The sequence below is a fragment of the Bubalus bubalis genome, chromosome 5, assembly GCF_019923935.1.
Source record: "Bubalus bubalis isolate 160015118507 breed Murrah chromosome 5, NDDB_SH_1, whole genome shotgun sequence".
NCBI lineage: Eukaryota > Metazoa > Chordata > Mammalia > Artiodactyla > Bovidae > Bubalus > Bubalus bubalis.
The window spans coordinates 38,481,216-38,496,798 of NC_059161.1; the positions used below are offsets into that span (position 1 = coordinate 38,481,216).

Consider the following 15,583-nt stretch of genomic DNA (forward strand, 5'->3'; position numbering starts at 1 on the left):
TTCCAGCAAGAATTATTTTTTAATGGTTTAAAAACGAGTCTGTACAAAACCAGCACCACTATCTGGTGCTTCCAGTCCACCAGGGGATCCTGAAGCTGTCTTCCAACACTATCTCTTTGGCCAATTGTGCCTGAAACCTCTGTAGAGACAGTGTGAAAACAAAAGGTTTAGTTCTTGCAGTCTGGCTGAATGGTGGCAGTCAGCCAGTTTATAAAACGTTGTGAGCCTTAACACTGCAGAACTGAGGGACAATGGTCTGTTTGGGGTCGAGGAGAACTGAGCTGGGCAGCAGAGTGCCCCCGGCACTCCAAAGGCACTCCAGGGGACAGGAGTGGAGGCGGGAGCAAAACGTTGTGAGCCTTAATATTGCAGAACTGAGGGACAATGGTCTGTTTGGGGTTGAGGAGAACTCAGGTGGGCAGTAGAGTGCCCCCGGCACTCCAAGGGCACTCCAGGGGATAGGAGTGGAGGTGGGAGCAGCAGCGCCCTGTGGCCTAGTGAGGGAGGGCTGGCCGAGCTGAGGATGGTCCCTCCTCTGCTGTCACATCCTGGGAGCATGTCCTCCGACTTGAGGGTCTGCTGCAAGGATTAGGGTTTCAGGCTTTTAACTAAATTACCCTTCTCTGGGTGATGCCATGCGACTTGAGGGATCTTAGTTCCTCAACCAAGAATTGAACCCAGATTATCAGCAGCAAACACACTGGACTGCCAGGGAATTCCCTAAAATATTCTTGGACAACAATGACTATCCATATTTGCTTACTGATTTTTTTCCCTCTTTCCTCAGAAAGGGGCTGATGTAGGCAGATTTCAAACCTATTTGCTCTGGGATGACCCTAGGAGACCATGTGGTGATGGGAGAGGGCTGAGGGTGACTGGAGTCCTAGGAGGCGTGGTTACAACTGTGGTTTCCAGTGATCACCTCTCCTCCTCCCAGCTCAGTTTTCTGACTGACAAAGATGGGGATCAGGCCAGGAGATGTGCTCTGAGACTCTCTAGGTGAGGCCTCCCCGGGTTTCCCTGGCCACGATGGTGTCTTGCACGTACCTGTCTGACTTTCCAGTTGGAAAGGACATGCTTTTGTTTCCAATTGACTGTTTAATTTTTTTGGCTGCAATGCATTTCTGGAAAGACAAGAAACCATCTAGGCTGAGTGACGACCATAACCGCACGACGCACAGGAAAACCCGCCTAGGCTCACACGGCCCATCAGAGCCTCCAGTGCCAAGGGGATGACTCTTGGGTTTCCTTGCAACTGGACATTTCTGGGTGTTAGAGAAGGCAAGGCTGTACAGATGAGCTACTGAGGGAATGGCCAGGCTCTACACAGGGCTGGCTTGCCCTCCCCATGCCAGACGTCCAGTCACATTGCACTCTGGCGGCAGCAACACCCGCGGGGGCGACGGCAGGCCTGTACTGGTACCACAGGGAGTGCTTCCAGCCTGCTGCTGTAATTCCCAAGGCAGCAAACAGTAACACCCTTCAAAACCACACACCCACTTTTAGAGACACAACATTTTTTTTCTTGCTGAAATAGGTGATGGGTATTGTTTGTGCCTGGGAAGAAATGAGGCGAGGGAAAAGCTATGCAGACAGAGAGGATTCCTAGATGGGCCAGTCTTGCCAGCAGTGGAGGGTCAACAACATACACCTCAAGCCCCCTGGAATTCTCAGTCTGTTTCTTACCTTGCCTGACTGGGGCTGCTTGCTTGGGTCAAACTGGGAAGAAGGTTTGGATTTGCTGTTTCCTGAAAGGTAAGAGAAAAGAAAGGCCGGTGACCATGTGAGTGAGTTAATACACACCACAGACTCACTACCGGGCCAGGTGCACAAGATCCAGGCAGTGTGGGCTGTCAGCTCACTAGCCCTTCACAGACAGAAACTTCTGGCTTGTTGTCACCTCACAAATCATGTTCTCAGTAGCTAAGGCTCGTTTCTCATAGGTCTATTCTCAGGTCAGGGGCCGGTGGCTAAAGCACTGGCCAGTTCACATCAAGGAAATCCCTCTGGTTTCTGTGAAGGATGAAGCCACTGTCCGTAAACTGGGGCGAGAGGGGATGTTCTTGCAGAAAAGACGGCTGTGTCGCCAAGGAGGCTGCTCTGTCATCAGGAATGTCACTGCAGTCCTTTCAACAGACAGGCTCTCACAGGCTAAGGAGGCACACAGCGTCATCTTCTAGGCACCAGGCTGTCTCAACAAACCACATCTTTCTCAACAATCCACATCTTTCCTCTACGTGTGTATGTCTGAGAAAATGTGTTTCCGGGCACAACTTGTGAAGAAGGCTGGAGCCACAATTATTGACAGAATGGACACTACCGTGATGAACCACCAGAGCGGCTCCTGCGGCTCCTGGGGGCCGAGGGTGGTGGGCTTCTGCCCTGCCCCCATCATGTCCTTGTGTTGCCCTCACAATTCCAGGTTGCCTGCCTGGCCTTGGGTGGAGCTTAATCTCCACTGAAGTTCTGCTCTTTCCTCCCCTCCCTGTCACCTGCTTCCCCCCATGGGATGTGGTCAGGTGGTCCCTGCGGGACACCCCCTCCGGCCTCACCAGCAAAAGCCTTGAAATCCGACTTGCTGTAGTCATAGGGAGTAAAGTCTTTTTCTGGTGGATCTGGGTCTTTTGGCTTCTTGGAAATTTTGAGGCGTTTCTTCTCTTGCTTCTGTTCTGTCGTCCTCGGGTCACTCGTCGCCCGCTCTCTCTTCTTGGCAGCGTTCTCTAGCTGTGGATTGAACAGATCTGTAAGAGGGAAGCACAGCCACGACCAGGGCAGGAGGCCACTCTGTGTGTGTGACCCCTGTGAGCACCCTGTGAGGCACACGATGCCTCCAGAGCTGTAAACACAGGCTTGGGGATGGAGAGAGGAGCACTGGCGGTGGGGGGGCCGAGCTCCCAGCTGGAGGATGACGTCAGGCCACTAGGAAAGGCCAGAGCTGAGCACTCCAGGGTGCTGGGGAGCCAGGGGGCAGTGGGTGAAATAGCTCCCAGGTGGAGTGGGACACAGAGTGGGCTTGATGCCTCACCTCCGTCTACAGGCCAAAGGCATGTTTATCCCAAATGCAGCGGGAGAACCATCCCAGATGGACAGTGATGTTAACCTTCTGGGGTGGGGGGAGGGGGACGGCCACGAGGCAGCACTACTGGACCAGCAACCGGAAGACGCCTATAACCCAACGCTGAGGGTGAGCCCTCCCGATATTCCAGACCAACCCAGACCACGACCAGAGAAAGCAGAAACGCAGGCACGTACTGCAGCCTGCTGGCGGACGGACACAGCCTGCTCCGCGGCTGCCCTATACTCCTCTTGGGCCTGGTCCCGGGTGGCTGCAAGAGAGAAAGAATGGTCTCTGTGATTGTGGCGGCAGCCGGGTCTCTAGGCCACACTGCTTGCGGCATCACCCCTGCTGAGCGCGGCCACCCTGCCCCTCAGCCCCAACCCCTACATCCCTGGAGGACCCTGCCTCGCGGCTCAGCCCACGTTCCGCTCCTCATCAACCAACCTTGGGGTCCACACCCCTGCCTGCTCCTCTCCGTGACTCCCCTGAGGACGCGGTGTCAGGATCTCAACCTTAACAGGTCAAGGACCAGAACCAAAACCTCCTCCGCCTCTAACCCGGCCCCCTGCAGCCTCACTGTCCACACAGCCCCGCCTCCCAAGGCACTCAGGATAAAACCTCCTGTCCAGGACTACCTCACCCAATGCTGTCAGCTTCTCTATGCGACATGCCAGGCTCTGACTTTCCACCACCTGCCCTGCCCCCATGACGTCCACACCAGTGTCCCCCTTCATCTGCACCCTGTGCTGCCTCCTGACCAGATTGCCTGCCCTGCCCTCTGCCCAGCAGTTGGTGAGGCCTCCACACCTAAGTCAGGGTACGGCCCTCCCCTGCTCAGAGCCCTCCATAGCTTCCAACTCACTTGGAGTAAAAATCCCAAAAACAGACCCCTGCCTGCTCTCTGTCCTACCCTCCACCCACCCCCCGCCCCCATCCCTTTGGCCTCCTGGGTCACTCTGAGCAGTATTGCAAGCTGTGGCCTTGGCTTCGCTGGGCTGCCAATCTGAACACTCTCCCCTGATGGCTGCGGGTCTCGGCTCAATGTCACGTTCACTAGACCGCCTCCTGTACTGCTGTACAGAAGCAGCCTGCGCCCCATTAGGCCCAGCCGCAGCACTTCCTTCCTCTCTCTTTGCGTTAAGTACCTGCTGCCCTGATAGCTCACACATCTCCGGCTCACTGCCTGCCACCCCTCGGCAGAAGGGAGGCCGTGGAGGGGAGGGCTGGGGCTGCTCGGCTGTGCCTAGAGCTTTGCTCGAGTAAGTGGACAGAACAGTGAGCCAGGGCTGCTCTCAACCAAAGGTGCCGGCTGAGCTGACAAGGGGGTGTGCGCTACACTACCTGTGTGCTCAGCTGCCTTCTTCTTGGCAGTTTCTTTAGGTTCTCTTTGTACCTGTACCTGGCTTGCCAGCTTCCAACGGTTGCTGATCTATAAATGAAAACAAACACAACAAAAAATCTCCAAAACTCAGCTGCCTAGGCTGATTCTTTTAATGAGGTGATGCAGAGCATGCTGACTGGTAGCTATACACATTCTAGGTCCTAAGTCCCATTATCTAATGATCCTGTATCTAATGACATTAAAAATAAGACCTCATGCTGGCTTTATTTATAAAGTACTTATATTATCTAGGCACTGGGTTGGATGCCTGCATATCCATCCATTCAGCCCCTTCTATGACTCTGAGGCAGAGGTACCATCATCACACCCACTTTACAGACAGGAAATAGGTTGGGAGGAGCTAAGTAACGTGTCCAAGGGGACATGGTTAATAAATGGTAGAGATGGTGTTCAAGGCAGGACTCCTGCAAGTCTAATGTGCTTCTTTACAACACATTTACCTGGGGCATGAGAACACATCTCGGTGACAGGAAACAGTAAGTCTGGTGGGCAGGGCAGGGGGGTGGGGGGCACAGATGGCTGCCCTGAGTAAGCCACAACCGGGGGGAAGAGAAGAGACAGCAGAAACCTCACCTGACTCCCTGTTTCTAAAAACAGCAGGCTTACCAACAGCAACAGGGCAGAGGCCCATCAGGGTTTCAGCCTGATTCTCTTTTCTGTTTTGTTTTTTTTTTTTGGCCGTGCCACACGGCACGTATGATCTTAGTTCCCTGATTAGGGATGGAACTCTCGTCCCTGCACTGGGAAGCGTGGAGTCTTAACCACTGGACTACCAGAGAAGTCCCTTGGCCTGACTCTCTGGCCTAAAGAGAAGTGCAGGGGTGGGGGTCGGTCGGGGGCAGAGGGAGCCAGGCCACCCATCTGATCAGAGCACCACCTCCCGCAGGGAGGAAGAGGGCTTTTAACAGACAATTTACATGCTGGTTCCCAGGAATATCTCATGGGGATCCAGGGAAGATGGATTCTCATTCTTACTTAAAATGCTGTTAAAACAAACCATACAACATACAACAGAATGTTTCAAAATTTAAGCTGTCATCTTTAGGAGCGTTAAAGTAATATTCATAAATAGAAATGCATGAAGCTGTACATTTCATATCTGTATACTGTATACCTTGTAAATTAAACTTTAATTAAAAAAAAAACAAAAAACAAAGACCTGTTTCTTTAAAAAGTTCCCCAATGCTTTCAAGAATCTGATTAAAGTCTGGCTCCTCTCTCTGGAAACAATGCTTATATATGAAGTGTTTCTTGCACTCATTTTCAGGGAGGTTCAAAGATGGGCTTGTTTAGAACAGAAACCTGGTTTAAGAAATTAAGAAGTCCTCTTTTCTTAGAAAGTTCACTCTTATAAAGGGTGACAAATCCACTTACTTCATAGATCTTCGATGATGGATCAAACTTTGCTGACTGAGAAATGTGAGCCCGGTGTTCTACTGAAGGCAGAAACTGGAGAAATGGAAACAGTCATGTTAACTGCTGAGAAACAGAATATGGACCCAGAATTCGGTGGCACTCAGATGCGGGTGTCCTGCTGGTTACATCTTAGGAGGCCTCAATGCAAAGTGTCAGCCTGGCCGCAGCTGCCTGGCCCTCAAGTGGGGTCCTCTTGTCGATCTGGTCTCAGAAGACCTGACTCAGGGTCTTGACCGACTGCCAGGGATGACGTCACGGTGGTGAGGCTTCTTCGGTCTCTGAAGTCTCTCGGTTCCTTTTTCAGGCAAAAGGCACCTACAGCTGCAGAAAGCTCTGCCTTTTCTGTCAGCCCTTAACATATGCAACCAGTACTTACCATCCGAAATGGATTTTCAAAGGACTCCATTATGTTCTGGGCTTTTTTCTGTGCAACTGTTAATGGACTTTTTTCATTTCCTTCAGCACTAGGTTCCTGCAGGGACAGAGAACAATGTTTACAGTCGTGACCATTTTATGATATTAGATGCCACAAGAGGAGTAACAGTAATAACAATAACGCCAACAGCTGACTTTTTAAAGTTACTTATTTATTGGCCACGCCACACGGCACATGGGATCTCAGTTCCCCAACCAGAGATTGAACCCGTGCCCACTGCAGTGGAAGCGTGGAGTCTTAACCTCTGAAGTGCCAGGGAAGTCCCAATACACACTCATTGAATTGATGAGTTCTCACCACATCCTTACAACCTACAAGGTATGTGGCGTTACTCTCACCATCGTACACATGAGGAAACTGAGGCTGAGAGTGCTTAAGAAAGTCTTCCAGGGCCTTACAGCTAATAGGGGCAGATTAAGGATGTAAGCCCAGATCTGGCTGACTGGAGAACCTGGGGTTGTAACCTGAAATTAGCTGAAATTTAAAGTCATACACCTTTATAGGTGACCAACAAAACTATGCAACAGAATGTCGCTCTCACCAGGGACATCAGCCTGTGCTAGCCCCTGGCCTTCTCTGTAGTCAGGCTTCCTGAGCACCAGGAACACGGATGCAGCCTCTGCTAGACAACACACAGCACTTACACATCCATATAGCCGCAAGTTCATGCTCACATCTTTAGCTGCCTAATCACCTTGGTCAACTAAAGGTCCTAGACTTCTTTTTGCACTGGCTACTGAAACAAGACCAACTGTATGTAGTTAAGAGAAAAGGAAAGTTCACTCCCAGACAGTTAATACATCTTGCAGGTGGTACTTCACCTCCCTGGCTCTGGCGCAGCATCTGAGTGTGATGGGAGAGTTGTGAATGGGATTGGACCACCCAGCTTCTTACCACCTGAACACGTGCTAAGAAAGAAACTTGTTCTTTATCCAGACAGTATTCTTGCTTCTCTTTCTCAGTTCCTTCTTTCCAGAAATTATAGTTTTTCCTTCTTACCACATCTGTTGCATCTCCTGGTGGCTCAGACGGTAAAGAATCCGTCTGCAATGCAGGAGACTCAGGTTTGATCCCTGGGTCAGGAAGATCCCCTGAAGAAAGGAATGGCCACCCACTCCAGTATTCTTGCCTGGAGAATTCCATGGACAGAGCCTGGTGGGCTACAGTCCATGGGGTCATAAAGAGTTGGACACAACTAAATGACTAACACTTTCACTTTCTTTCACATCTATTATGTGCTGTATTCAGATTTTATCTGTGTGATTTCCTTTTTTCCTGGTCATCTCAGTAACTATCCATCCCGACCAGCACATACACCCTGGTCTTCCTTTTGCACAGAACCCAGAGCTCATGTCTGTAATGGAAAGGAGAAGCATGATGGGTTGGATCGACCAGGACAAGCTCTATTGTGTCCCAGGCCGGACTCCAGGAACAAAGTCCCCAAGTGTGCCACACTGGATGGAGTCTCTACTCAGCCTCCCTGGGAGGGGGGACAAGCTCCTACCCACTTCCTGGTACTTGCATCTTCTGCTGCTCACTTAATCTAACGGGCCAGATTGGGGAGAAATGCTTTTCTTTTTTCCTTCTTTTCATCCAAAGCACACATAGATGATGCTGGCGGTCGTCAGGAAAGTATACCCAGCACACGCTATGAGTTCACTGGAAACACTGTTCCACCCCTTCTGGGAATCAGGATAAACTGGCCCTCGATTGACCTTGGATGAATAGGGAAGAAAGGCCCCTGTTTATATGTCCCTGGAGCTCCTGTCCGGCTCCCTGGGGGCACTTCCCCTGAGGATTTCCTCAGGCAGCACACAGAACCCTCCACCACCCCTCACAGACCTCATCAGGGCAGCAAACACCATCCGGCCAATGGGCTTCCCGCCCACCCCCACAGCGACTGGCTTCCACTTCCGGCAGACGGCCTCCTGTCTGATAAAGCCAGCACACCCCCCCAGTCTGGGTCACGTCCTGGATGGTGTCACTCACGTTAAATAATGTGATGACAGCGGTAGCGACGAGACATCTGATGTCTGGCAGGGTCTCCTCGTCTTCTTGGGCGGAGAGGAGGCCCTCCTGTTTCTGCATCGGCACAGGCCCTACAGGGAGGGGAGTCAGCACGGGCCAAGCCTACGGGGCGGCACACCGGGCAGCCCCACCCCCAGGACGTGCCAGGGGCCTCTTCGTTACCGTCGGGTGGGACGAGAGGGTAGCCGTCTGATGGGGTATGGGAGCAGTCATGGGGGCCAAAGAGAACATTCTCCAATCTCTGTGTCAAAAAGAAAGCAACAGGCTGGCGTGAAGGACCTGCAGGCAGGCGGCAGCTCTGTGACTAGGTGACAGGCCCTGGTGTCTGTCAGGGAGGCTGGGTCTGTCCAGGCTGTGACTGGTTCCCCCTCCCTCCCTCTGAAAAAGCCACAATGAACACATCACGGTACCTCAGGGTTGGGCAGCGGCCCACTCTTCCTCACTCCCGCTGCGACTTCAGACTAGAGTCAAAACAGAGAGAATGTGAGGAAAGTTCCCTAAATTTGATGACACAATCATTCTCTTTTTTCTCTCAGTGCAGACGTGTCTCTTCACTAGACGGTGTTTCTCAAGCGCCCGAGACTTTCTCTCGTCCCTTCACCCCTTCCAGTGCCTGGTACCGTAATTACTTGTGCTCAGTAATTATTTGTTGGATGAAAGAATAAAACCCTTTATCACAGTGAGGCACAATACAGAAGGATTCCAAAGAGCTTGAGAAAGATTTTTGTCTAGTCACTGGCGTTTTGCTCTTTACTTGGACAAAGTATAGAGTCAAGAAAGAAATATTAGGATGAAGACATTAAATGTGCTTATCCTCAGATTCTCTTCTTTTTTACCTCAAAGGGGCTGATTTCAAGTCGCCTGTGATCAATAATCTTTCAAAAAGTTAAAAACATGTTTTACACATGCTAATATTATTACTGAGACAAAACATTAAAAACTGTGCCAATTAAAACACAAATCAAAACATGCATATCTTTCTGAACACCCTCTCTCCCACCCCATGGCAAGGGCAGAATAAATGTTTGTATGGATTAAAAACAACAACAACACACACACACACACATGTAAAACTACACATAATCTTGTGTAGACATACTGTAATATCTACACAAGAACACCGGTGTGTTGGTATGTGTGTACGTATGGGTTTGTATTATGGGCTGGGCATCCTGCTTTCATCTAAATTTGCCTAAACTTTAGCAACTTCTTCACAGTTAGCTCTTTCTGAATTCCCTTCTCTCCGGGGTGCTCCTGTTTCTTGTCACCTCGGCTTTCTTGTGTGGAGTGGGTGGTCCTTAACTCCACTTCCATTATCTTCAACTCTACTTGCCATTCAGAGAACACCTCTAAAGTACTTAGCATGGTGCTCAGAAAAGAACCGTGGCCACTGTCACCACCTGGTATAAAGTTCCGTCAATCTTTGCTTTTGAAGATGTTTCCTGAACCTGTCTCTTCCCTTCTATTCCTGTGACCGACACACTCATCAGGGCTCTTATCATCTCACTTTGGACTACTGCCAGGCTTCCAAAATGCGGTCTCTGTGCTGAGATCCCCACTCCATTTTATCCTGCAAGGCTGACTGCCTCGGGACAACAGCTAACCAGCCCATCATCAGACATCATGAGACATCACTGGCCCTTGGATTAACAAAGATAAGGTTGCAAAGAAAGAAGGATGAGGGTTTCCCTCGTGGCTCAGTGGTATATAATCTGCCTGACAATGTAGGAGACGTGGATTTTATCCCTGGTCTGAGAAGACCCCACATGCTGTGAGCAACTAAGTTCATGTGCCACAACTACGGAGCCTGTGCTCTAGAGCCCAGGAGCTGCAACTTCTGAGCCAAACTACTGAAGCCCGTGCGCCTTAGAGCCTGTGTTCGGCAGCAAGAGAAGCCACTGCAATGAGAAGCCTGCATGCTGCAATGAAGATTAGCTCCTATTTGCCGCAAATACAGACAAGCCCATGCAGCAATGATGCTCCAGCACAGCCAAAAATAAACAAATAAAATTTTTTTTAAAAAATGATGAACTTTAGCTTCTGACTATCATAAAGACACACCCACTGGATTTCCTAAATCCTATTATTTCCTCTGGCTTTTTTTCAGAGTGGAGACCAACTCACGTGTGAAGGAGACTATAAGGAGCAATACGCCAACAGACAGAGCTGAGAACCTGTGGAGTTGGGGAGCTTCTTACCTTGAGCAGAGGCATCTCTCGCGCCTGCTGAATCAGAAGGTGCATTTCATTGATCTGCTGACGTACAAGAGGAGGCACAGGGTTACAGCAAGCGATGATGCCCTGAGGTTCCCTGAAGGAAGTGAGAACACATTCAACATTGCCCAGGAGCTCAGCCCACAAAGGCTACAGGAAAGAACAACGACCCAGTGAAGCCAGAGCGTAGGCGCTCAGGTGAGAACTGAGGGAACAAGGTCTGTCAGGGTGGCCCCGCTGGCTGTTCCAAGATGTGCTCTCTGCTGCACTTAGCCCTGAGCAGATGCCTCCTACTGCTGCCTCCTGCTCTCAGGGCAGGCTGGAATGCAGCCCCACAGCTCTGCTCACCTGCAACCCTGCAAGGAGGTGTCAGGTGATGATGAGCTTTGATTCTTTGCTTACACTCCAATTAACATCATAAGACATCTAAAATCACAAGCCACCTTAATCCAGAAGGAGGTACAGATGAAAGAGTCTGAGACACTTTCTCTCCTTTAAAGTGGATGCTCCAGGCTCAGAGACTTACACGCTGAGGCTGCTGTTAGGTCACTCGGTCGTGTCCAACTCTTTGTGACCCCCATGGACTGTAGCCCACCAGGCTCCTCTGTCCATGGGATTTTCCAGGCAAGAATACTGGAGTGGGTTGCCATTTCCTCCTCCAGGGGATCTTCCCCACCCAGGGATCGAACCCATGTCTCCTTCATTGGCAGGCGGATTCTTTACCGCTGAGACACCTGAGAAGCCCAGAGACTTACACCGGAGTCCATATAAGGGATAAACATGGAAACAGCTCCAGTTCAGAAGCTCTGCTTCCTAAATGGCAGCGCAGGGGCAGAGATTTTGCATTCCTTGGACTTGCTAACTTCCTCAGAGCACTAATCTGCTCTGAGTAAACAGCCCTGAGGTAACAACAATCAGGGAAGCCGGATCTGAAGGACAAGTACTTTCTCTACTGAGGAAGTCAGAGCACATTAATCAGCCCTCACTCACTTGGGCAGCTCCTCAGCTATCTTTAGCATCATGTGGTTTGGCAGGACGTATCTGGAATAAAACACACAACAGGATCCCATTAAATTCTGCCAACAAGCTCCATGATGTGCTTTAACCCTGGGAAAACATAATCAACTTTCACGGTGAAAAGAGTTGAAAAAGCCCATTATTTCCTTGTCACCAGACCTAGCAAGAATGAAAGGGATCGACAGTCCCTTACCCGTAACTCTCATCTTCCCTACGAGCTGTTTTATCCCTCCAGGCAAACAGCAGCTGAAAGGCCGTCAACTGCTGTGTGTTCAGATGCTTCTTCTGCTTCCTATAGAGTTCCAGGTAAGATTCGTCTGTGAAGATGGGTTTGATGAATTTCTGCAAAATATTAAGGAACATTCAAGATAAGTGGGAATCAATACTGTGCCCTGGGCTCTTCAGGACACTGGGCTCTTTCATGAACGTAAACAGCAAAGCAGACATGCACCGCCACAACCACTGAGCCCTTGTGCCACAACTACTGAAGCCCGTGTGCCTAGAGTCCATGCTCTGCAATGAGACGCCACTGCAGTGAGAAGCCCGCAAACCCCAACTAGAGAGTAGGCCCCACTTGCTGCAACTAGAGAAAGCCGTGTGTAGCACCAAAGACCTAGTGCAGCCAAAATAAATTAACTCATTTTAAAAATTTTTTAAAAATAAAAGAGCAAAGCAGAGCACGGGGACCCGAGTGGAACCTGGGCCCGGGCTGTACCTTGAGGCAGATGTCGCGACTGCGCTGCCACACCACCTGCAGCTGTGTGGGCTGCTCGTTGCCGCGCTCCCACAGCTCCAGCCGCATCTTATCATAGATGTACAGCAGGTAGTGAGTGTCGTCTCTGGCGTAGCTCAGCATTTCCTCTGGCAGAGGTCTAGGGTTGCAACAGAGAACGATGTTTCCCTGGTTTCCCCCGAGGTGGCAGTTTGACTCATCTACCCTGTGGGTTCCTGCTGAAGTTCAAGAGTCTCCCCTGGCCAATACTACAGCCCCACCAGCTTCTGCAGCATCCTCATGGGACAAGCCACTCTTGCCACAGCTGGGCAGAAGGGGCAGTAGGGCAACGATGTGGTTAAAAATCAGGGCCCTGTGTTGAATGTGAATCTTATCCCACTGTGTGGCATGTGGCAATGGTCAAGTAAAAGGAAGTGGTTTTTAGATTTTATCAATTTTCATCTTATAGTTCAACTTTACTAAATTCTCTTGAGAATTTCTGGCATGAGACGTGCAGAAGAGTGTGGTGCTTTTGCATACAATAGCTACAGCCTCAAAGAGGAAGCCAGCTATCTGAAAATGACCAAGGGGAGCAAGAATCCCACAGAGTGTGGCAAGACTCCCTAACAACCTTAGATTACAGTAAATACTATAAATTACTACACTATAAATTATTATATTTATATAGTATATATTTATGATGTGCCATATTTACTATACTGTAAACTACAGTAATTACTCCACTATAAATTATTTAGATTACAGTAAATACCGCTTACAAAGCTAAGTCAGCTCTGTTCTTAGAATTCTCTCACACTTATGGGAGACCATTTCACACACATGTACCAGGGAGATGTGGATTACAAACAAGAGACTGACATGGACAAACGCTGACATGGCATGGCAATTTCAACTATTTCCATGAAGCATGATGCACTATTTATTTGTTTATCTAAGATAGTAATTCCTGACTTTTTCAAACATGAAACATTCTTTTCACTTTAATTTTTCTTATAATTTATGTTCAAGTACAATCTAATTTCCTCCTCGATAAATATGAAGCATTTTTTTAAACGAAATGTACTTCCATTTTAAAACTTTTAAATATTTCACATCACAAAACTAAACTGAAATTTATTAACATTCTCCTCTATGTAACATAATCAGTCCAACATAAACTCTACATTATTCTAAACCTTCCAGCTGACCTTATGCCACTAAAAACAAATGGAGAAAAGCCCAATGACATTCAACTCAAGATCCAAATGGGGTACTTCCCTGGTGGTCTAGTGAGTAAGAATCTGCCAGTGCAGGGGACAGGTGTCGACTCCTGGTCTGGGAACTAAGCCCATGCACCACAACTACGGAGCCCACCCCTCGAGGCTGGGGTCCGCAACAACAGAAGTCACTGCAATGAGAAGCCCAAGCTCTACAATAAAGAGTGGGCCCTGCTTGCAACAATGAAGACCCAGTGCAGCCAAAAATAAACTTAAAAAAAAGAAAGAGAGATCCAAATGGTGTTACAGCCACCCAGGCCTCCCTCCGCCAGCCCTGTTTCCTCATCAAGAACAAACTGACCGTATCCGCCAGTCGGCCAGCTGGTACTGCTTGTTCGACTCCACGCTGCAGTAGAGCTTCAGCAGGTGGTCCAGGGAGTGCCTGCCCAGGTTAAGAAGGCGAGCTGCCTGGTGGGTATCAAACATGTTCACCACGTACAACCCGAAGTCCTTCTGGAGCCATTCTATGTCTGAATCAGCACCATGGAAGACCTGAAAATAAAACCAAAGCCGTGCAGTACAGAGGCACAGGGCCGTTCATGCTCTGAAATGAACTCTGTCCCTAGGTTATTAGAATACTGGAATAGATGCCAGGATAAAGATAAAGATGGTTCAGTTTTACATGCTTCTTTTAGTTTGGGCCACAGTCCTCTACAATCCTAATTGCATGCTTTTAAGTGCTAAGAGCTGATGACGCTAAGAAAGCCACGTTGCTAGCTTCAAGGACAGTCATTAAGTCCAACAATCTTGAGATCAAGGGCTCGCTGCAGTATTCATTAAAGTGCTTTAACATTTTTCTGGGTGGTGATGAGCTAAGTCTTAGCTGTTCTAACAGAGGGTTAGAAACAAAAGCGTCTGGTACCCTACTGGTGTTAGTCGCTCAGTGTCCAACTCTTTGCGACCCCATGGACTATAGCCCACCAGGCTCCTCTGTCCATGGGATTCTCCAGGCAAGAATGCTGGAGTGGGTTGCCATTTCCTTCTCCAGGGCATGTTCCAGACCCAAGGATCAAACTTGGGTCTCCTACATTGCAGGGAGATTCTTTACCATCTGAGCCACCAGGGAAGCCCACCCGAGTGGAGGAAGTTACAATTTTTTCTCTCAGCTTTCCTGGGGCTATGCTGAAATGACGACAATAGTAAATTGAGAAGCACTTAAATCGTGTGCTCACATGTAAGAGTGGGAAAAGGCTGGCTAACCTTAACAATAGCTGGGTCTGTGAGGCTCTCGTTGAGAATATACATGTCGCTGCGAAGCTCCAGAGTGTCAATGATGAAGTCTTCTGTCCGGGTGGAAATCTGCATCAGGCAGGTGAGCCCCAGGAAGCTCCTGTAAGAGTGGTGCTAAAATACACAGAAAGAAGGGGAAACAGCGAAAAAAGGATTTGTATCAGGCTTACAGTTAAATTGATTTTGAAAAATCAGTAATAAATAATATGATCGTTACCAAAAAAACAGGTTTAAATTAGTATTAATTTTATACTTCTTGAATAGGTGAACTCACAGAAAATGTAAACACTTCCTTCTAGGTCACTAATAAGTTACCTCCAAGTCTACCGCAAATTCTTGACACTTCAGGAGCTTTTCGTTGAGTTCCACTAGTTCATCCAGTGTGGACACGAAGTGGCAGGGTGTCTCTCCTACAGGTCTGTATAACTGCATCACAAAAGTATAGGGAGAAGGAGAAGACTATGAACCATTGTCTTTCCCTAAACGACAAAGTGAATTATGAGTCCAAGAAATGATCTGAAGTCACACCCTTCTATTTGGGTAGCCAGAAAATTCGTTCGGCTTTCCATAACATCTTACGGGAAAACTCGAACGAATTTTTGGCCACACCAATACTATAAAAGCAACTAAAGAAAGCCAAAACTGCATCCAGTCATTGATGTACCTGCTTATTCCTGGGCTACCTGGGAACTACCATCAGCTGAGATCGGCACTCACCTGAGGCTCTGGCTTTTGAAGGACTGAGTCTGGTGGCGTGAAGTGATCTAGTTCATATTGATAAGGATGCGCAAACC

The 15,583-nt window shown here is 49.0% G+C and overlaps 1 protein-coding gene across 4 annotated transcripts in view; it reads right to left on the reverse strand.

Moving 5' to 3' along the window:
• The window catches only part of EXOSC10 (exosome component 10), a 22,830-nt gene continuing 7,247 nt past the window's right edge, over positions 1-15,583 (reverse strand). For 2 of the 4 annotated variants that reach the window (XM_025285877.2, XM_044942987.1), the window contains exons 7-25: positions 15,507-15,582; positions 15,105-15,215; positions 14,760-14,903; positions 13,861-14,051; positions 12,286-12,442; positions 11,764-11,912; positions 11,544-11,594; positions 10,539-10,650; positions 8,751-8,801; positions 8,503-8,581; positions 8,302-8,411; positions 6,253-6,348; positions 5,835-5,909; positions 4,400-4,487; positions 3,253-3,326; positions 2,553-2,724; positions 1,687-1,748; positions 1,048-1,124; positions 90-579 (exon numbers count right to left, since the gene is read on the reverse strand). In XM_025285877.2, the coding sequence (XP_025141662.1) occupies positions 495-579; positions 1,048-1,124; positions 1,687-1,748; positions 2,553-2,724; positions 3,253-3,326; positions 4,400-4,487; positions 5,835-5,909; positions 6,253-6,348; positions 8,302-8,411; positions 8,503-8,581; positions 8,751-8,801; positions 10,539-10,650; positions 11,544-11,594; positions 11,764-11,912; positions 12,286-12,442; positions 13,861-14,051; positions 14,760-14,903; positions 15,105-15,215; positions 15,507-15,582 (1,960 nt within the window). In that variant the 3' untranslated portion in view covers positions 90-494. Of the gene's footprint in view, positions 580-1,047; positions 1,125-1,686; positions 1,749-2,552; positions 2,725-3,252; positions 3,327-4,399; positions 4,488-5,834; positions 5,910-6,252; positions 6,349-8,301; positions 8,412-8,502; positions 8,582-8,750; positions 8,802-10,538; positions 10,651-11,543; positions 11,595-11,763; positions 11,913-12,285; positions 12,443-13,860; positions 14,052-14,759; positions 14,904-15,104; positions 15,216-15,506; position 15,583 lie in introns of those variants that run through there. The other 2 variants (XM_025285878.2, XM_025285879.2) reach the window with 2 other exon arrangements.